Here is a 22,015-nt window from a genome sequence, read left to right as displayed (position 1 = left end):
TTTATACCGCCCTTCCCCGGAGGGCTCAGGGCGGTTCACAACAGTAATAGGACAATAAATATGTTAAACATTAAAACAGTTTAAAAGCAGCATTCAATTTCTATATCAGTTAAAATAAAGATGGCATCCAGCTATTAAAACTCCTACAAAAGGGAACAGCGGATTTTAGCTGTTTCCAGGCACAAATGAGAGTCTAATATCCAAAACGCGCTCGGTGGTAAATAGCTATATTTTCAACAGCTGCCTTCCTCAGTGGAAGACTGAGCAGGCACTGCTATTTCACTTGCTTCAATCGCAGGATACAGACGCAGAAAAATTCTCTCAAAGCAATCCCAACTGCAATAAATTCCGCGAATTAAAACGTGCTGATACATGGCACATGCTGATACTTTAGTTTTTGGTTTAGTTTCATAATTTTAATACTATCAAAATGTGTGGCCTTTTGAAATGATCTTTCATGTTATTTTTGATTTTTATATTTTTATCTTGATAACGGTTTCAACATTATTTCTCATTATTTGCAAGTCTCCTCAGAAACGTCTGAATGGAGAATGCAACACGAAAGAAGACTAAACAAACAAAACAAATAAATGTGGAAATAGTCAACAGCGAAACACGGCTCCCAGACAAATTTTGTGAATATCTGAAAATACTGATACAGCCCAGTAAATACCAACAGTCACTTAATTCAAACTGTCAGCATTCGCTTCTGTGCATCTCAAGAACAGCATCTAATTTCACAAAAATCATCTGGGATCATCAGCTTAATAAAGACATGCTGTTATTCTCTATTCTGGAAAGTCACTGCCGTGCATAAATCAACACAGTTTAACAAAAAGAACACTGTTCGACAAAAAGAAAACTAAAAGTGAATCAATCCCACAGTACAAGTTAGGACAGTGATGGCGAACCTTTTTTGAGACCGAGTGCCCAAACTGCAACCCAAAACCCACTTATTTATCGCAAAGTGCCAATCGTAAATTGCCAACACAGCAATTTAACCTGAATACTGAGGTTTTAGTTTAGAAAAAACAGTTGGCTCCAAGGCGTGCATTTCTTGGGAGTAAGCTTGGTGGTAGTCATTGGCTTTGCTTTGAAGCAACTGTGCAATGCTTCGAATGGGTGAATCATGACCCTAGGAGGGTTTACTCAGAATCAAGTTCCATTGCCAGCAACTGAGCTTACTCCCAGGTAAAGGATTGCGCTTTAGTTCTTCCCATTAAAATCAGTGGGGTTTAACAGCACTTGACAGGGTTACCTACATGTCATGCCCAGTGGCCCAGGTTAGCCTAGATGTCTGTGTGTGGGGTGATTTCCCCCCCCCCCATGATGAACTCTGTGTATGCGTGCCCACAGAGAGGGGTCTGAGTGCCACCCCTGGCACCCGTGCCATAGGTTCGCCACCACTGAGTTAGGACCACAGTTCAGCCCATGGGCGTACTGCAGAGGGAGACATAGGGGATCAAATGTCCCCGGCCTGCAGCCATTTATTATTTATTTATTTATTTATTTTTTAAACTTTTATACCGCCCCATCCCCGGAGGGCTCTGGGCGGTGTACAGCAGAAATAAAACAATATAGGCAATTAAAACATTTAAAAGCAGCGATAACCATAACAACGTTCCTAATAAATATGTAATAAATTACAGTAAATAAATAGCGTTCAGTGATCTACTGTTGTAGTTCCCTTCCCTTCCCCAAAGGGGGGGGAAAGGCGTCCGACATTCTAATCTAAAAATTCCCTCCCCTCTCTAAAAAGAGGGGGATGGCGAGTCTGAGATGACAATTGGCCCAGATGTCGGGCCGAGCCGGGGGCGGGGGCACCATCAACGGCCGGTTCCTCCAAAGGCCCGGCGGAACAACTCCGTCTTACAGGCCCTGCGGAACTCACCCAGGTCCCGCAGGGCCCGGACAGCTGGAGGAAGAGTGTTCCACCAGGCCGGGGCCAGAGCCGTAAAGGCTCTGGCCCGTGTGGAGGCCAGCCGTATCATCGAGGGGCCAGGGACCACTAGTAAATTGGCCTCAATCGATCGGAGAGGCCGTGCAGGGACGTATGGGGTGATGCGGTCTCGAAGATACGATGGTCCCAGGCCGCGTGGGCCTTAAAGGTCAATACCAGCACCTTTGAAGATGATCCGGAATTCCACCGGGAGCCAGTGCAGCTGGCACAGTATAGGTTGAATATGCTGCCAGGTGGCACTACCTGCAAGCAGACGTGCCGCTGCATGCTGGACCAGTTTTAGTCTCCAGATCAAACGCAAGGGAAGGCCCGCGTAGAGCGAGTTACAATAGTCTAATCTGGAGATGACCGTTGCATGGATCAACCTGGCTAGGCACGATTGGGACAGCAAGGGCGACAGCCGCCGGGCCTGACGAAGGAGGAAAAAGCAGCCCGGGTTGTATATGGGCCACCTGGGTCTCCATTGACAGAGACGTAATCCAGGTGGACCCCCAGGCCGCGGACGGAGGGGGTCAATGCCAAAGTGGCCCCCTCCCACACCGGCGGCTGGAAAGACCCTCCCCACGGCCAAGCCAGAGGATCTCCGTCTTCGACGGATTCAGTTTTAACCTGCTCTGGCGCTAACCAACCAGCGGCGCACCGCCCAAACAGTGCTGTAGAGCCACAGAAGCGGCGGCTGCTCCCCCCTCCATCAACAGAACGAGCTGCGCGGTCATCTGCATACTGATGACAGACCAGCCCGAAACTCCGTACTCAGCTGAGCAAGGGGTCGCATATAGATATTAAATAGCAGCGGGGATAATAGCGCCCCCTGGGGTACACCACATTGAAGTGGGCACTTCCAGGAGGCTTGATCCCCGCACCTCACTTGCTGACTCCTGCCCCGAGAAACGAGACAATCCATTGAAGGACAGTGCCTCGCGACTCCAGAGGCAGCCAGGCGGTGGGTCAAAAGGTCGCGGTCGCATTCTCATTGACCACATCAAACGCTGCGTGAGATCTAACAACACCAGCAGCGCAGATCCGCCTCGGTCAAGCTGAATAATGGAGTGTATCTGTGACGCGACGGTGAACAGTCTCCATCCCATGCCCAGCACGGAAGCCGGACTGGAAGGGGTCAAAACGATGCGCCATCCAGAAAACCTTGAAGCTGCTCCAACACCACTCTCTCAATTACCTTCCCCAGAAACGAAAGATTCGAAACGGGGCGGTAATTGGCCAGATCACTCGGATCTAACGATGGTCTTTTTAAGAGTGGGCGGACCACTGCCTCCTTCAACCCATCCGGGAAGGTTCCTTGCTCAAGGGAACCGTTGATTATACTCAACAGATGGGGTCGTAGCTCCGCCCGGCAGGTTTTTACAAGCCAGGACGGGCACGGATCCAGAGGACAGGTAGTAGGTCTAACAGCAGCTAAGGCTCTGTCGACAGCGGCTTCAGAGAGCAGGGAAAACTGGGCCAAACAAGGGCCTGAAGACGGCAAGGGAGTCTCCAGTTCACTAATGTGGGCGGAAGGTCATGGCGGAGCGACGCAATCTTATCCGCAAAAAAGCTCATAAATGCCTCACAGCTAATACTCAATTGAGAATTTGAGGACCTCTCCGATAAGGAGGTCAATGACCGAATTATGCGGAACAATTGTGCTGGGCGAGAGCTAGCGGATGCGAGGGAGGAAGAGAAGAAAGCCCTCTTCACTTCCTTCGTCGCCACCTCATAGGCTTTCATAAGCGTCCTATAGGGTGTTCGCGCAGCTTCGTCACGAGTTTTTCTCCACACTCGCTCTAGACGTCTAAGTTCCCGCTTCATGCGACGCAACTCCTCTGTATACCACGGAGCGCGTCGCACGCGGGGACGTAGAGGGCGCCGGGGAGCAACAGCATCGATGGCATCGGAGAGCCGGGAATTCCAGTCCTCCACCTGCTCATCAAGCGTGCCGGCGGGTTCAGGGTCCCGCAGAGCATTCAGGAAACCAAGTGGATCCATAAGTCTCCGCGGGCGGGCATAAATTGGCCCGTCGCCTAGACGGGGTTGATGCGGCAAGTCCACCCGGACCTTCAGGGCATAGTGGTCGGACCATGGCACTCTTTCAGTAGAGGATACGACCAGATTTATCCCCGACCCGAAGACCAAATCCAGCGTGTGCCCAGCCTCATGGGTGGGGCCAGAATTTATTAGGGAGAGGCCTAGCGTCGCCATGGATGACACTAGGTCCGCAGCCGCTGTACATGAGGCGGTATCGACATGGGCGTTGAAGTCCCCCAAAACAATAAGCTTGGGGAACCGCAACGCCCAGTCCGATACCACCTCCAGCAGCTGTGGCAGGCCGTTTCCCAGTGCGCTAGGCGACCGGTACACTAGGAGAACGGCCAACCTCTCCAGGGCCAACCACTCCAGGCCGACACATTCTATGCCGGTGACCTCCGGGACGGGGACTGCCCTAAAGGGAATAGATTCACGGATGAACAGTGCTACACCGCCCCCCCCGGCCCTGTGTTCGCGATTGGTGAAGACATGCGAAACCCGGGGTGACCTACGCCTAAGGCGCACGGTCTCACCTTCACACCCCAGGTCTCGGTGATACATGCCAGGTCCACCTGTTGGGCTCCGAGAAAGTCCTCGAGCACTGGCGGTCTTATTATTGATGGACCTGGCATTGATTAGCACCAAAGACGGGCAGAGTGTCCCTGATCCCAGCCACCATCGCTTTCGATAGGTCGGAGGTCAGAAGGCAGGCGAGCATAATTATATCTCGTGTGTCTTCTATCATATGGCCGCCGCCTACCGCAATATCTACCCCGTCCCATCAATACAGGGATCCCCAGCCCCAAAGTTGGTGCCCCCATGACTCTGCCAACCTCCCCTCTGTCTAAAAAGCCTGGCTAACACCCTACAGAATAATATCTAACACAGTTAATTAAGCTAATCCTACCCTATCAACCTTAATCTAATCTAATCTAATCTAATCTAAGGACCTTGGTCTAAGAGACAGGTCAGGTTAAGCCAAAAATAAATACAAATTCGATTCTGATAAACTACCCACAATTTATACAAATTCAATTCTAATAGCTACCTACAATTCCTACCAACAATATAGTTCATACAATCTAATCAACAGTAGACAGAAAGTTGGAGGGGAGGAGATTACAGATCGGGGGTGTCAATTGACAATGAGGGGAGTTCTAGGGTGTTACTATAGCCGCCGAGGCTCTCAGTGGGTATGGTGGTAGTAATAGTAAACCCTACTATAATGGACGTTCTGCTCTGCAAATGGTAGGTCCGGGGCTCACACCACCCGAGCCAACCGTGCAGGCGCTGGTCCAATGGAAGGTTTGCAAGTTGGTGATCTAGGGTTATAGTCCAGGTGATGATCAGAAAGCCTCTGCCACCGGCTAACCCGGCTAGCCCTAAGATGACAAATATTAAGTAAAAAGATAATCTCCCAGGGCGTGTCCTGCCCAGCCCTCTCACTGCTGGCTCACATGTCCTGGGGAGGGCAATGGTGTCATCAAATGCCCGTGTAGCTGGCCTTTCCAGTAGGTTCCGCCAATTGTACCACTGAGAGCGTCCAATTTCCTGGCTCGCTGCCCAAGTTCTCTCTGGATGGGTATAAAACCGTGATGACAGCCTCTGCTGTAAAATAAGTGTCCTGGGCTGTCTAAGCGCTGGAAGTGTGGCACCCGCAATACCAAACGTGGCCATTTAGTCTCATGGGGGGCAGAAAATCACCCCCACACCCCTCTTCCTTCTCCCCGGATCCATACACTGACTTCAGGACAAGTGATAGAGGAGGGCAGAGGCTCCCTGGGAACAGAACAAAAAATTTATTTCCTCTGTCCGGCATGGACCATTGCTGTGTTCAAATTTGTGAGTTGGGGCATGTTCTATAATGTGATGGTGACTTTGAGATGACCTGGTGCAAAAAACCACTGTTTGGTCAGGGTGCGGGAGGGCAGCCGCCCATGGGGGCGGGTGCAGAAAACTCAGAATTTGCACGGGCTACATTTCCCCTAGATACGACTCTGGTTCAGCCCTTGATCTGGGGAGGCTGAACGCCAACCTTTGCCCTGGGGACTCAGGAGTTATCTTGGACTCTATGTAGGAAAGTTACCTGCCGCATTTTGCTGAAAATTCCGGCTCACAAAAACGAATGGAGGAGAATCTTGAACAGGAGATGGTTTGTATTCTTCCTGAAATACTGCACTTGGTTTCTTTTTTTCTCCACTTGTAGAAGTTGGGCGATTCGGGGGACACACTAAAAGGAGGAAGGACACATTTCACAACTAAAGATAAGAACGGGTACTTCTGCAAAGCAGACTGCAGGAGCAGGGCATGCTCAACTCCATCTGCTCACAAAGCATTAAGAGGTCCTTACCTTTATGAGTTCCTAATTCTTTGGCCAATTCAGCACATTTGTGAGTACAGATTGTCTGGATATTCCAAGCCATCTTATCATCCACCCCTTCGGCAAGTAGCAGCTTCAGCTCATTTGGCTGCAAAAGGTTGTGAGACCTCTTGCATCTGGGAAAACGACAACTTCCTTTGAGAAAGTAGCGGCAAACGTGAAGCTTGTTACAATCGTCTTGCTGAGGGCAGGTTCCGTCTCCTTTGTTGTACGCAAAGCAAACCTGGAACAGGACAGAAGGAGAAGGCGTGGCACAATTTCCCTCTAGATCGTGACATATAACACTAATTCTTCACATCTATTTTATGTTCCGGTGTTGAGATGCAAAATTGGCACTGCTCCCTCAGGCTGCGAGGGGAGGGCATCTATTGACTGAGGAGCATTCCTGATTCCAGGTCAAGGCCATATAAATGTGGATGGTGACTGCTTCTGGGTCCTGTCACTGTAACTGCTTTTTTCAGATTCAGAGACCTTTATTAGGCATATACAGCATGGGGACAAAAAGAAAAGGTAAATCCAACAGAGAACAGTGAAGATAGTGTGAGCAGAAGCCAAGGGAATCTAGTTCAAAGTGCACAGCAAAAATGTGGCTACCGTTTCTGTTATTTCAGCCTCAGGGTTTTTGAGTGGAAGAATCATCTTTGCATTGGTAGAGGAAGAAGAAGAGGAAGAGTTTGGATTTATATCCCCCCTTTCTCTCCTGCAGGAGACTCAAAGGGGCTTACAATCTCCTTGCCCTTCCCCCCTCACAACAAACACCCTGTGAGGAAGGTGGGGCTAAGAGAGCTCCAAAAAGCTGTGACTAGCCCAAGGTCACCCAGCTGGCGTGTGTGGGAGTGTACAGGCTAATCTGAATTCCCCAGATAAGCCTCCACAGCTCAGGCGGCAGAGCTGGGAATCAAACCCGGTTCCTCCAGATTAGATACACGAGCTCTTAACCTCCTACGCCACTGCTGCTGAGCACTGATGGAATGGGGAATGGAAGGGGAAATAGGAGCAGAAATAAGGGGTGCCTTGCAGAGAGCAAGGAAGGGGGGGTGAAAAGAAAGCTCTGAAGTGTAAAAGGTAAAAAAGAAGGATCTGACGTGTAAAAGCGTCACTGGAACTGAACCCCAAATTGCCACTCTGTTGCTGTGCTCAAAAGGTGCCTCTTGATCATCACTTCTCTTCTAGAGCACAAGAGGGCAAATCCCAGTTTGATCAAGCACCAGCTCACTGGAACAGCCAAAGGTAGGTCCCTCAGTCAAATGTGGCTTCTTTCAAAGGAAGGGGGAGTTTGGATTTATACCCCACCTTTCTCTCCTATTAGGAGACTCAAGGTGGTTTGCAAACTCCTTTCCCTTCCTCTCCCCACAACAGACACCTTGTGAGGTAGGTGGGGCTGAGAGAGTTAGGAGAAAACTTTGACTACCCAGCCAGAACGTAGGAGTGCAGCAACACATCTGTTTCACCAGACAAGCCTCCGCCACTCAGGTGGAGGAGTGGGGAATCAAACCTGGTTCTCCAAATTAGAATCCACCTGCTCTTAACCACTACACGACGCTGGCTCTTTAAGCCACACAAATCGGGTTGCCAGGCTCCAAGTGGGGCCTGGAGACCTCCCAAAATTACAACTGATCTCCAGACTATAGAGATTAGTCCCATTGGAGAAAATGGTTGCTCTGATGGGGGGACTCTACGGCATTATACCCCACCGAGGTCTCTTTTCTTACCTACCCACTTCCGGTTCCATCTCCAAATCTTCAGGCTCCACTTCCAAATCTCTAGGTCAGTGGTGGCGAACCTTTGGCACTCCAGATGTTATGGACTACAATTTGCATCAGCAGGGGCTGATGGGAATTGTAGTCCATAACATCCGGAGTGCCAAAGGTTCACCACCACGGTTCTAGGTATTTCCCAACCCAACCTTGGCAACTGGACATACAAGCTTAGCTTATTAGAAACATCTGGATAAAAGAATTCCCCAGGCTCTGAAACACTTCCCACTTTCTACCTTAGGTCCTACTATTATCCTCAAACCCCCCTTTAAAATGGCCAAAAAATTCTGACTTCCCCTTCCTGGCAGACCCAAACATAGCCAATTTAATTCAGCAAAATCGAGCAGTGAAAAATCTTCCGGTCGGTACTATTTCATGCCACAGGGTGGTGGCGGCGGCGATGCATGAATGAATTTCCTACATTTGAAAAACACAGAGAAGCAGCACGCCAGAAGGAGAGGATGCTGAACTTTGCTCCAATTTTCTTCCCTCATGAGCAGGGGTAGGGAACCTGCGGCTCTCCAGATGTTCAGGAACTACAATTCCCATCAGCCTCTGTCAGCATGGCCAATTGGGTCATGAGTCATGAGGGATCATTCAAACACCCACTTGCACACAAGCTACACGCTTCTCCTCTCCATACTGCAAACTGCCAAAACAGCTGAATTCGCATCACCTTTAGAACGGCCGCGTAATTCTGCGATCCTTATAAAGCTACCACAGCAGATCTGTTACCAAGCAGGAGAGAAGCTTATTCGTTCTGTCTCATTGACTGCAAGGCCCTGCCGTGCCCCGTTTTAAAACACCCCTCTTATGGCCCCTGTTGTAACAAAAGACATATCTAAACGATTCTACGGGGTCAATAAAACTCACATCAGGCAGGAGGAAAGGGTCATTCTGGAGCAGAAGGACACGCAGCTCATCTTCATTGAGGCCAGAGAGTTCGTGGTTCTTCAAGACTTTCCGGTTTGCCTCTGAGAGGATGTCGTGAGAATACTTGCAAGCCCTGAGAATAAAGGGGAAGGCGAGGAAATCACAAACTAGCAAAAAATGTCAGCAATAAGCCGTGACTGGATGTGCGGAGACCAAACCTCCTCCCTTCTACGCTTCAACGTTCTTCATCATTTCCTTGGAGGAATGTAATATTTAACCACGTATCAAACCTGTTCCCAAATCCAACCACTGTCTAAAGTGACCGGAAAACATCACCACCCAGAGTCCAACACAATGAATCAGAGCTAGGAAGGTAGAGCTAGGAAGGTAGAAGCAGGGTTAGTGTCATGCCCCCGGAGACACCCTCCCAAAATGGTTCATCTTCTAGTCAGTAGAAAGCTTACTCAGCAACAAGAGCTGGAGACAGCCAGTCTGGGGGCAACCAGCAACAGTTAACCTTTAGCATGACTGGTGAATTCAACTGTGACTCTGGTCTAATGAAGGTTGTTACTGGGAAAAGTACCCTGCTTGAATGTTATAAGAAGCTAAACATTGTGTTTGCTGCATTCCACTATATTCAGACTTAGTTTAGTGTTTATTCAGACTTAAGTCTAGTGTTATAGTCTTGCTGAAGTGTTCTGCATAGCCTTGTAGTATTATCTAATATAGTCTTGTGTAATCTTGCAACTACTAAGTAAAAGCCTTCCTGATTGGAAAGAACATCTTGCGTGGACAGTTTTCTTTTCCTAAGTGCTAGGACAGTGGTGGCGAACCTTTGGCACTCCAGATGTTATGGGCTACAACTCCCATCAGCCCCTGCCAACATGGTCAATTGGAGTGCCAACGGTTCGCCACCACGGCGCTAGGAGGCTGCAGTGAGTGCAGGAAGATTGTGCCTTGTGTGAATCACCTTCATTTCTCTCACGTGATTGAACAGCTGGCATTTGCTTGCTATACAAAGTGCTTTTACCTGGGCGATGAAAGTTGAAATACTGGCAAAACTTGCCCATTACGCCTGGCAATGTATGGACCGGCCTTTATTGATCAATGACCTCGCAGGGAAAGACTCACAAGGTTTCAGTGCTTAAGCAAACAGCTGCACAGCACCACAGTTGCAAACTTGCAATATTCAGGCCCTTCTTCCGCACCCGCACATTTTGATATACAGTTTGCTACGAAATAAAAGACCTCTGCCATTTCCTGTGATGTTGAGATTTTAATTTGAGATGCATATATACCTGCAATGCATCACGTGGTGTACTCTAGAACAGGTGTACTCTAATCTGGAGAACCGGGTTTGATTCCCCACTCTGCCACTTGAACTGTGGAGGCTTATCTGGTGAACCAGATTAGCTTGTGCACTCCAACACATGCCAGCTGGGTGATCTTGAGCTAATCACAGTTCTTCAGAGCTCTTCCACCTCAAGGTGTTTGTTGTGAGGGGGGGAAGGGAAAGAAGTTTGTAAGCTCCTTTGAGTCTCCTTACAGGAGAGAAAGGGTGGGGGGATAAATCCAAACTCCTCCTCTTCTTCTTCTTCAATTTTATTTATGTCAAGTTCATTATAGGGAATAGTTGTGGGAGTTGAATGGTGGGAATCAACAGTCGAATTGTGTTAGTAAACAGAAGATGTTGACATTTTACTCCTTGCAAACAAATTCTGCTGTGTTTATCCTTAGAAACTGAGGTTGGAGTCTGACAAAAAAAAGGTAGTTTGGAGTGGGGAAAACTCACACGCCTATTTTAGTGACCGCAGTATTGCTGAGCTTTATTTTAAAAAAAACCTTGTATTCAAACAACAGAAGAAAACTGTCTTTGCAGTTTACAGTCATTAATAACAGAGCTAAAACTGGTTTTTTTTTTTTGCAGGAACAATACCAGGCTATAAGAAGAAGAAGAAGAGTTTGGATTTATATCCCCCTTTCTCTCCTGCAGGAAACTCAAAGGGGCTTACAATCTCCTTGTCCTTCCCCCCTCACAACAAACACCCTGTGAGGTAGGTGGGGCTGAGAGAGCTCTGAGAAGCTGTGACTAGCCCAAGGTCACCCAGCTGGCGTGTGTGGGAGTGCACAGGCTAATCTGAATCCCCCAGATAAGCCTCCACAGCTCTGGCAGCAGAGCAGGGAATCAAAGCCGGTTCCTCCAGATTAGATACAGGAGCGATTAACCCCCTACGCCACTGCTAACAAGAAGAAAAACATATATTACTGTGTGGGAAGTAACATGGCTGCAGGTGGGGCTGCCAGATCTGCAAAGTCTCAAATCCTTAGGCTCTCCTGGGAGCTGCCAAGCCAAGGCTTGAAGATCAAGAGATATGACTTAGTGGCTCAAGCAGGGGCATATCTGCCAGAGTGACATGTCCCCGGGTGCACGCTATCTAATCACGTGGGGAGGGCACCAGGCCCAGGCCACACTCACCGGCTCTGGGAAGTAGACCTGGGCGCCTCGCCAGCTCCAGGCAATAGACCTGGGCGCCAGCTCCGAGTGGTAGACCTGGGTGCCGGGGGGGGGGGGTTCAGATTTTGCCCATAGCCTCCATTTTCACTAGATACGCCTCTGGGCTCAAGGCTCCTAGGGATTCACCAAACAGAGCCTGAATATGATTGGTGTCTCTGGATCCAGCTGGATGGGTATGGGAACAGTGGCCCTTTCCCCACTCACCTTTGCCCGAGGGTTGCTGCGGGCAATTCCCGGCACGCGCAATTCCTGGTGCGCGCCCTGGCTTCCCCACGACCCCGCGCTCTGCACAGGGTCGCCAAAAGGCACCATTTCAAAAGGCGCCAGGAATTCCACGCGTCGAAGGGGCGGGAGAGAGGCAGCGTCGGGGCGGCTGCGTTCTTGCCGCCCCTGAAGTGGGGAGGGCAGCTGGACCCCAAGCTACTTGAGGAGAGTAGCGTGGGGCTTAAGGTAAGTAGGGAAAGGGCCAGTGTTAGGTCTGACCTAACACTGGCAACTTGTCCTTCTGAAGGTCTTGGGTTCAATTGTGTCGAGCAAGAGCTTTGTTGCTCTTTCAGTTAATTTAAGATAAGACTGCTGAAGAACAAAGAGAGCCAGGTTTTAGGAAAGAGATATTTTTTCTTACTATGTAGAAGAATAAATGATTTCTACATACAGTGAACCCAGACTTCCCTTCTGACTATAACAAACCATTGTGCTGTTACATCAGTCTCTTACAGACAAAAATTAGGGGGAAAAATGACCACATTACATTCCAGTACACCCCAAAACTTACCCCTGCCAGATGTTTTAAAAGTCCCTCATTATTCATTTTGAAATCATAATATTTCTCAAGAGACAGCATTCTCATCCCACCATGCTCTTAAAACTGCTCTCTAACACAAAGCGGTCCTACACCCTTTCACCGAAACAGGCAGCAGCTAAGACACCTGTTTTATTTCACCAGGTGACAGCTTCAGCATTCTTGGTTCAGGGAGAGACCTCTCCTCCCCCTTCAGGATAGCAAAACTCACACTGTTTAAAATATAAAATTAGTACAAAATAATTATCCTCGTGCTATAATTATACTAAGATACATTTAATGCGAGTGTTCTTCTAGATTCTCAAGTAATTATTCCAATATTAATTAAAATGTAGAAGCATGATTACAAGTGTAATGATTCATAATATATAAAAGCTAAAAGTATAATTTTTTGAAGATACAATATCAATTTCTGAAATCCTTCTCTCTTGCATTCCTTCTAACAAGCTTTTAAGAAGAAGAGGAGTTTGGATTTATATCCCCCCTTTCTCTCCTGTAAGGAGACTCAAAGGGGCTTACAATCTCCTTGCCCTTCCGCCCTTACAACAAACACCCTGTGAGGTAGGTGGGGCTGAGAGAGCTCCGAGAAGCTGTGACTAGCCCAAGGTCACCCAGCTGGCGTGTGTGGGAGTGTACAGGCTAATCTGAATTCCCCAGATAAGCCTCCACAGCTCAGGCGGCAGAGCGGGGAATCAAACCCGGTTCCTCCAGATTAGATACACGAGCTCTTAACCTCCTATGCCACTGCTGCTCCTAACCTTTGACTCTGTACCAGGAATGCATCACATTCCTTTCTTTAGCCGTTTCCATCTGCAGCTGCTGCTTGGCATAGAAAAAGGAACCATCTTTATATTGATTAGAAGTTTCGAAATAATTCCTTATTCATTTAATATCAAATATAATCTTCATGCATAATCTCCCATTCCCACAATTGCTAGCCTCTCCAGTTAAGAGGATGCACAGGGGTTTTCTTGGCCCTGCAAAACTCACAGCCATTGTCCTATCAAACCTCTTAAAATGAAAAATGGTAGATGAACACAGTTTTCCGCGGTTGAGGGAGGATTGTCACTGTCTTTGCCTTTCCCGTGAACAGTAAAAACAAATTAAACTAACCTTAGCCAAACTAATCTCGCCTCTGTTTTATATCTCTTTATTGACGGAACCAGCAGTCTTCCCGTTTGGGGAGGGTTTTAAAAATGGGTTTTGCTGGGCGCCTTTGACTTTGACTTTAAATTTGTACTAACCGCTGTTTTTAAAAGGGACGCAGTAATTTATTTGTATTGTATTTGTATTGAAATTTGATTGTTTAGCTTTGATTGTCATTTGGTTGTATTATGATTTAATTTTGTTGAACACCGCCCAGAGCCCTTCGGGGATAGGGCGGTATACAAAACTAAACAATAAATAAATAAAAGCAGTCTGTACACAAATAAAGATTTTAAAAAAACAAGCAAAAATGTAAAGAAAGCTACAAGAAATTAATGCAAAAACCCGGTAACAGAGACTACCCATAATTCTTATAGGTCACAAAATGCCGTTTTTCTCCATGCAGAACTGGACTGCCTAAACACAAAACATTATTTTTCAGCGATGCCCATCAAGATGAAGAATTTGCTTAGTCACGAAACGCCATGGGTCAGTTTCCAGGGAGTGGGAATTCCTTGGAGGAACAGCTATACCAGGGGTCTGCAACCTGCGGCTCTCCAGATGTTCATGGACTACAAATCCCATCAGCCCCTGCCAGCATGGCCAATTTGCCATACTGGCAGGGACTGATGGGAATTGTAGTCCATGAACATCTGGAGAGCCGCAGGTTGCAGACCCCTGAGCTATACCAAGAGGACCAGGCCCCTAGCAGGTAGAAAACGAAAGGCAGGTTGGCCAGGACTCTCAGCTGGGAGTGACTGCAGAAGCACGGCAGTCTCCCAATCCAGAGCCAGCTGTTAGCATTCAGGCTGGCAGTTCACCAGAGTCACCTGGACCAGCAGAACTACGCAGGCAGCGCTCCAGGAACTACAGAATAAAAGGTGTAATAACAACTCGCTGGCCCGTCAACACCTGCTAGAACAGTGGTTCTCAACCTTCCTAATGCCGCGACCCTTTAATACAGCTCCTCATGTTGTGGTGACCCCCAACCCTAACATTTATCCATTTTACAGATGGAGGACACTGATGCAAAGAGTCTTAGGCGACCCCTGTGAAAAGGTTATTCGACCCCCAAAGGGGTCCCGACCAGAGGTGGGATCCAACCAGTTCTCACCACTTCTCTAGAAGTGGTTACTAATTCTTTCTGCCGAGAAGGGGTTACTAAAGCAACTTCCCTGCCCAATAGGGGCAGCGCCACTGTTTGAATCCCACCACCATCGGAACCTGTTATTAACATTTTTGGATCCCACCACTGGTCCCGACCCCCAGGTTGAGAACTACTGTGCTAGAACAGTAGAAGAGTGAGTCATAGCAAGACGAGGATTAGTGTCCTGAGGGGAACCTATAAGAGGCAGGCAGATGTGGCAGGCAGATGTGGACGCAACGTGCCGTGTGATCGCTGCCTCACTGACACCCACTTTGTTGCACTCCTGAAAATTCTGACCTCAAACTGGACCAACGCAGCCTTTAGCGGACTCTCAGGACTTTGCTTCATGGACTCTCAGCTTTGCCTCCCTGCCTCTCTGAACTTTCTTGGACTTCAAGCAGTCTGCTGCCTAGAACTGGCACACAGGGTGGAGACGCTGAGACCTGATACAAGCTACCTGCAGCCTGACTCAACATAGCAGCTGACTTTTATTGACTGATTGATTTCTCCTGGCTCGGGCAATTCACAGATCAAACAAACAATACAATAAAACTGTCTCGGCATGCTTAAAAACCAGTAAAAATGAAAAAGCCGAGTAGAAGTCTAGGAGTCAATTATAATTAAATTAGTCTAATTAAAAAAATTAATACATAATTTAATAAAAACCACAAACGGAACCAGCCGCTATGACTGGATGAGAAGGTAGGACAAGTAAAATGATGGTGACAGTCACAGAACTTCATACTTGCAGTGGAGCGGCAAATACCCATGGGGGATAGATGGAAAACAGCTGGGCCTCAGCAGAATGCCTTAAATTTCTCACCACTGGGGGCTACCAGCTGGTTCACTCAGTGCCCCTCCCCATGCTGCAATAAGGATCCCCCCTCCTAAATCCCTATCCCAAAGGCACACCCCCAATATATACTGTAACTCATCCTCCTTACCAGCCACACTCTACAGCATCTGATGAAGGTGGTTCTTTTCAACAAAAACTTCTGCTGAGATGAATACTTGTTTGCCTTTAAAGTGCCACAAGAATTCTGTTTACTTTTGCTGCAACACAATTACATGGCTACTATCTGGAGTTTTTTCCTCACTCCATGAATACCTTCAACTTCTCACCTGGGCATGTGCCACAACTCATAGCTACTTGGATCAGAAAAACAACAAAAGAGGCATGTGATACCTTTAATTGAGGCCAACCCAAATGACATCATGACTTTGCAAGCTTTCCCAATCTATAGAACCCTCCGTCACGCAAATGTTCCCAAAATTTCAAAATGGAGAGGGGAAAGCTAACTTTGCAGGTCCAGATCCTTAAGACCCTGTTGTACCAGCCTCGAGGTATGATGCTGGGAAGTTCAAGTTTGTTGGCTTTAAGGAATTGGCTTTAAGGAATGTAAGGAATTCCATAGAAGCAGAAATAAAAGGCTCTTTGGTGAAAAAGACCGTTTATTCAGACATCTTAGAAAGCTCAAGTACACGCAGTGGCAGGAATGACACTTCCCGCCAGAAGCACAGGTTATAACTCTATCCAACCCAGCCCCCTCCCGGCTTCCCATGGGAACGGAGACCTCATCTCCCGCGCAGAGATAAAGTCTCCGCAGTTGAAGCTGGCCCATCGCCCGGACTGTGGAATGCACTCAAGGTTACTTTACCATCAACATCATCGAAACCTTTACACTCTGCCTCCCTTAAAGAAGACCCCTTCCCCCCAGGTTTATGCGGAAAGGCGCGGTGGAAAGCAGAAATAAGGGTGGGGGCGTCAATATTTTCGGAATAAACCCATTGATTATACCCAGAGGAATATCCCACCCAAGAGACTAAATATTGCAAGCGCTTGCGATTAAAGCGAGAGTCCAGGATGGCGCCAATTTCGTAGTGCTTGTGGCCATCAATAATAGTCGGTGGGGGTCTCTCCGGCGGGTCGTACAGGCATCGGAAGCGGGAGCCTCCTTGAGCAAGCTGGAATGGAAGACAGGATGAATGTTACTGAGAGAGTTAGGCAAATCTAATCGGGCAGTGACATCATTCATCACTTTACTATTCTGAAAAGGTCCCACTAATCTTTTGCCAAGTTTGGAAAATTTATGCACGCCTCTGAGATTTTAGTAGTAGACAAATACACCCAAGCCACCCACACGCAGAGGGAAATCCGAAGGTGCTTATCCGCTTGCAGCTTTTGGGAGTCCTTAGCCTGTTGTGGGCGGTCTGGACCGATTTCCACCCTCGGCTAGGGATGAAATCCATTGTTGAAACTCTGGAGGGTCCAAAGCCAGTCGCTGGTAGTTGTGGCAATGGCGGGAAGGAGCCACCAGACACAATTTCAAAGGGGGTTTTCTTTGTACCGCTATGAACCGCGATTGTTATAGGCGTATTCCGCAAACGGAATGAGCTCTCGCACTCAATTGTCTTGGTGGTAGTTGGTGTAACAACGCAAATACTGCTCTAGGGTTCTGTTCGTTCTTCCGCCTCACCGCCACTTTGAACGCGGTAGGCGGCATCACCGGGCCGCCCCCAACAACCCTAAAAACGCCTACCAGAACTTTGAAATGAATTGGGGGTCAAGGGTCGGAGACCACCTTTAACGGGGGCGGAATGTAGACGGTAAACATGTTGAATGAACAGCCGCGCCAACTTAGGAGCCGGAGGGGATGGAAGCACATGGAATAAAATGGGCTTGTTTAGAAAATAAGTCCACCACCACCCACAAAACCGCGTTGCCATGACTTTCGGCAAATCTGTAATAAAATCCATGGAGATGACTTCCCACGGGCGAGAAGCCACCGCGAGAGGTTTCAACAGCCCCTGGGGCTTCCTCGAATGGTTTTGGCTTCTGCACAAACCGAAAGCAACCTTTAATATACCAATGTCCTTTACATTGCGTGCCACCAGAACTGACGCGGGCCAAATGTGGGTTTTCAGAAAGCCAAAATGCCCAGCCGAGCGGGCATCGCGGCAGGCTTCAAGAACCTGCTGGCGGAGGGGAGGCATCGTCCACCAACAGTCCCTCCGCCACACACTCCATTCTCCAAACGCGAATTGGGAGTCACTTTCTGGAGGTCAGTGCAGCCCCGCCTCCTCGAAGTTCCCGCAGGAAAGGAGAGACGAGACTAGGAATGGGCGGTGAAGCGAGGAGGGACGCAGATCGGGTGACAGCCAGCCCCAACTGGGAGGGGAGAGAACAGCGCGTGGAATGTCTCGTTAAAGTTTCCACCCTCGGTAGGCGCCGAGCCGCCAGCCAGCCAGTTTATTGGTCTTCCCGGGAAAAATGGACTGTAAAAGAGAAACGAGAAAAGAAATCGGCCCAACGGAGTTGTTTTGCGGACATCCTGAGGGGGGTGGAAAGAGCTGCCAGGTTTTCGTGATCCCACCAAACCTGAAAGGGGTGTTTAGCCCCCTCCAGCCAGTGCCGCCAAGTGGAGAGTGCTACTTTGATGGCCGCAGTCTCTTTATCCCCCACAGTCCAGTTGAGTTCAGCACCAGAGAATTTCTTTGATAAATAAGCACACGGAACCAGCCTACCATCTTTATTTTTCTGCAACAGGGCTGCCCCAAGTGCTTTGTCCGAGGCATCCACGGAACCACAAACGGGAGATCTGGGTCAGGGTGCTTTAGGATAGGTTCGGTGGTAAAAGCAGACTTTAAGAGTTGAAAGGCTGTTTGACACTCTTCAGACCAGGAAAGGGGGGCCCCGGGCTTGGCGGACAGTGGATCTTTACCTTTTAGTGCTTAAGAGGTCTGTGAGAGGGAGAGTCAGTTCAGCTTAATTGGGGTATAAAGTCAACATAGAAATTAGCAAAACCAAGAAAAGATTGGAGTTCGCGGTTGGTGGGGGCAGGCCATTGAGGACCGCGATCAATTTTAGCAGGATCCATTTTCAAGCCCTCGGGCTAGATCCGGTAACCCAAATAGTCAATGGAGGTCTGGTGAAAAACAGCATTTGGAGAGTTTGGCAAAGAGAGAGTTGTCGAAAGCAAGCCGTTTCAATACCTCCCGAACCAATGTTTCATGCTCTTCTATGGTTTGTGAATAAATTAAAACGCCATCTAAGTATACCACAACTCCCTTGTACAATAAATCATGGAGAACTTCGCTAATAAGGGCCATAAAAGCCCCGGGCCCCACTTAACCCGAATGGCATTATCAAGTATTCAAACTGTCCAAACTTTGTGTTAAACGAGTCAAGGTTCATAGCCTTCAGCAATTCTGACTCTGTAGTAAGCTTCTCTCAAGTCCAATTTAGTAAAAATGCGTCCTTGATCAAAGGCAAAGGATATTTATTGGACAGGGAGACCGCATTGAGACCTCGATAATCTGTGCAAAGTCGTAAAGACCCATCTTTCTTTTTTACAAACAAAACGGGAGCAGCGTGTGTGTGTTTGGTAGCCCGGCCGTGATGAACCTCACGTAGCGACGTTTTGTCCAAAAAAAAGGCACCAAGTTCCTTCTCCTCATTGGGACTCATACGGTAGATTCTACCTTTGGGCAGTTGCTCTGGTTGTATAAATCCATTTTGCAGTCAGTGTCTCTATGGGTGGCAACTGATCGCATTCTTGTTCCTGAAAAACTCTGGCTAGATCATGGTACCGGGCGGGATGCCAATAGAATCGGAGCAATCGCTGATGAAGCCAGGGAGGGGGGTGTGTCAGGAGAAGTTGGGTTTTCCCCCCAATTCATGTGTTCACCGCAGGGAGGGTCAGTGAATTCTAAGATCCGTTCTTTCCAAATGAACTTGGGTTCATGTAACAATAACCATGGCATGCCCAAAACTATGGAGTGTTTAGCCACTGGCGCCAAAATAAAACTAATTTTCTCCCAATGGTCGGGCGCAACGGAGGAGAACCGGTTGTGTTTTGAACTGGGCCGGTCCTTCGTTCCTCGAGGGGGCTGCCGTCCATTTGGGTGAATGGTATGGGCTTAGCCAGGGGAATTTGGTCCAGACCCAGCTCCTCTGCCACCTGGGGCCGTGATTAAGCAATGGGAGCAGCCAGAATCCACAAGGGCCGCAGGCTATACGCGAGTATGTTTAGCGGGTTGGCCAGAAACGCTTTGACAGTAATGGGAGCTGCCTTCACTCACCGCGTCAGGAGTCGGACCCATATCCATGGGGCTGAAGAAAGGCAAACAGCTGCTTCCCCCTCCTCTGGGTCGCCTTCGATGACCGCCTTAGATGAGTCTTGGGGGCGGCCCCGATTTATGCGTGGGCGGCTTGGCAGATGGGGTGCTGCGTGGCTGGAGCGTTGGTTTTGTTTCTTCGACAGTTGGCGGCTAGATGACCTGGTCCTCCGCAGTACAGACACAATCCCAGTCGGCGACGGCGCTCAGAGGTGGACTCCGGTGGGGGCGGCTGGGTTTCGTCTTTGGTGGGCGAGTGGCAGGCTGGCGCGGCTGCCTCCGCACGAGCCGGTGATTCCAAGCGGGACTCAACCTGGGATCCCAACTGGGGCCAATCAGCAATAGTGCGAGGAACCCGAATTAAAACCACCGTTTCACGCAGCTTGCCGGCAACAGCATCCGAGAAGTATTCGCATTTCATGCGTTCAGGCCACTCAGGAGGGAGTCGAGCAGCCACCGCACAAAATTCACGGGCAAATTCTGCAAACGGGTCGGTTGCCCTGCTGGATAGTTTTGATGGTGCGGATAGCCTCATTTTCGGGCGCTCGGATCTTTGAAGGCTCCAGCCTTTAAGGCTTGGAGGAATGCGGGCACCGCGGCGAGAGTCTTCATCTTGCAAATCCAAAAGGGTCACAAACCAGTCGGCTGCTGCCCCATCCAGGACTGAGCCGATGTCCCGCATTTTTTCGCGGCCAGACCGGGTATAAATCATCATAGTCCTCCATGTGGGCATCAAGTTGCAAAATGAAGTAGGGAAGTTTGGAAGCGGTTCCATCAAAACGGGCAGGTATCGGGGGCCTATAATAACCCCTTTCCATCGCTCTTTGGCCGGCAGGGGCGGCGGTTGCACTGGTTGAGCAGGTTGGGCGGGCAGCGGCTGCACAGGGGGCCGGAATCGGGGGTGGTATCAATGCCGGTGCCGCTGGCGCTTGGGTGGCAGGACCCAGCAATGTTGCTCCTCTGGCCGCAGTATTAGTAACAGCATAGACTCCAACTTGGGGCTTCCTGGTCTGTTGCCTCAGTTCCCTCTCCAATGCAGCCAGCTCCTCCTTGCGGGTCAATGCATCCTGGTGCGACATGCAGAGCTGCTTTTTCACGCTCCAATTTAGCCAGTTCGTCCCGCTTAATAGCTGCAGTAAGCTCACTTTATGCGGCGCAAAGCCTGAACGCTACATTGCCGCTGTAAATCCAGTCTGGAGTGTTCCAGGACCTTATCATGGACTGACAGATTCTGGCGCATATTGCCGTTGGAGCGATCTTTGGCACGGGTCCAACTCAAGTTGGACTTCTTTATGCTTGCTGTTCCCGGTCCCTCTGCAGGTTTTCGCCTTTGCTGCAACTGTGCCCGCCCTCCTCCCATAGCTGGCGCTTCACGGGTCCATGCTTGGCATCTCGCAGTCGCCTCTTCCTCATCCCAGTTCTCTCGATGGGAGAGGGAACAGATCCGGCTGGGAATGCAGGCTTTCTTCGGACTCTTCGCCGTCTGGAAGCGAGACATCGGAGACACCGTAGCCACCGGTGGCTCCCCGGGGCACCTCAGGTGCGGCCGCTGGCCCGGGATCAGGGGGTCCGATTGGAAGACGGTACGGATACCCCTCCCAATCCCAGGTTTAGTCCCAGTGTCCTTCGGACGGGCCCCAGTGCTGTGCCACGGTGGTTCTTTGGGAGCATCACCAAAATACGAGTCCAGGAATCGCTCAATGGACTCCTGGGTTGCCGTGATGAAAGGTGGTCAGGCCTCGCTCTCCTCCATGACAGGTTGCATCTGAGGTTTGTAATCCACACGAAAACGGGTAGAGATCCGATCCACAGGCGCTGATCCATAGACAGCGCCCCAAACGACTCATGTAAGTCCCTCATGGTCGCTGCCACGCCCCTCGCTCCAACGGAGTAAAGGGAAGACTCGTGCATGATACGAGGACGGGAAAGAGTCACCAGCGAGACCCGCTTCTCCCGCCGGTTCCTCCAGATCCAGAAGGGAAAGGTCGGAGCCCTCTTTGGGGGCTACCGCACCTTCCGCAGCAACATGCAACCTCTCCATGCCGAGACACCAGAGGTCCACTGCACTAGGAATATAGATGAATTAGGATTCCTGCCACAATGTAAGGAATTCCATAGAAGCAGAAATAAAAGGCTCTTTGGTGAAAAGACCGTTTATTCAGACATCTTAGAAAGCTCAAGTACACGCAGTGGCAGGAATGACACTTCCCGCCAGAAGCACAGGTTATAACTCTATCCAACCCAGCCCCCTCCCGGCTTCCCATGGGAACGGAGACCTCATCTCCCGCGCAGAGA

The 22,015-nt window shown here is 49.4% G+C and overlaps 1 protein-coding gene across 3 annotated transcripts in view; it reads right to left on the bottom strand.

The window, feature by feature from the left end:
* LOC125443816 (zinc finger CCCH-type antiviral protein 1-like) overlaps window positions 1-22,015 on the bottom strand; it is a 50,377-nt gene that overhangs the window by 17,519 nt on the left and 10,843 nt on the right. For all 3 annotated transcript variants that reach the window (XM_048516151.1, XM_048516153.1, XM_048516152.1), the window contains exons 2-4: window positions 8,993-9,125; window positions 6,333-6,585; window positions 6,069-6,212 (exon numbers count right to left, since the gene is read on the bottom strand). In XM_048516151.1, coding sequence (XP_048372108.1) covers window positions 6,069-6,212; window positions 6,333-6,585; window positions 8,993-9,125 — 530 coding nt within the window. The remainder of the gene's footprint in view (window positions 1-6,068; window positions 6,213-6,332; window positions 6,586-8,992; window positions 9,126-22,015) is intronic.

This window comes from Sphaerodactylus townsendi, linkage group LG14 (genome assembly GCF_021028975.2).
Source record: "Sphaerodactylus townsendi isolate TG3544 linkage group LG14, MPM_Stown_v2.3, whole genome shotgun sequence".
Classification (NCBI taxonomy): Eukaryota; Metazoa; Chordata; class Lepidosauria; order Squamata; family Sphaerodactylidae; genus Sphaerodactylus; species Sphaerodactylus townsendi.
The sequence above is the reverse complement of the archived record's forward strand: the minus strand, read 5'-3'. Positions and strand labels throughout refer to the sequence as shown.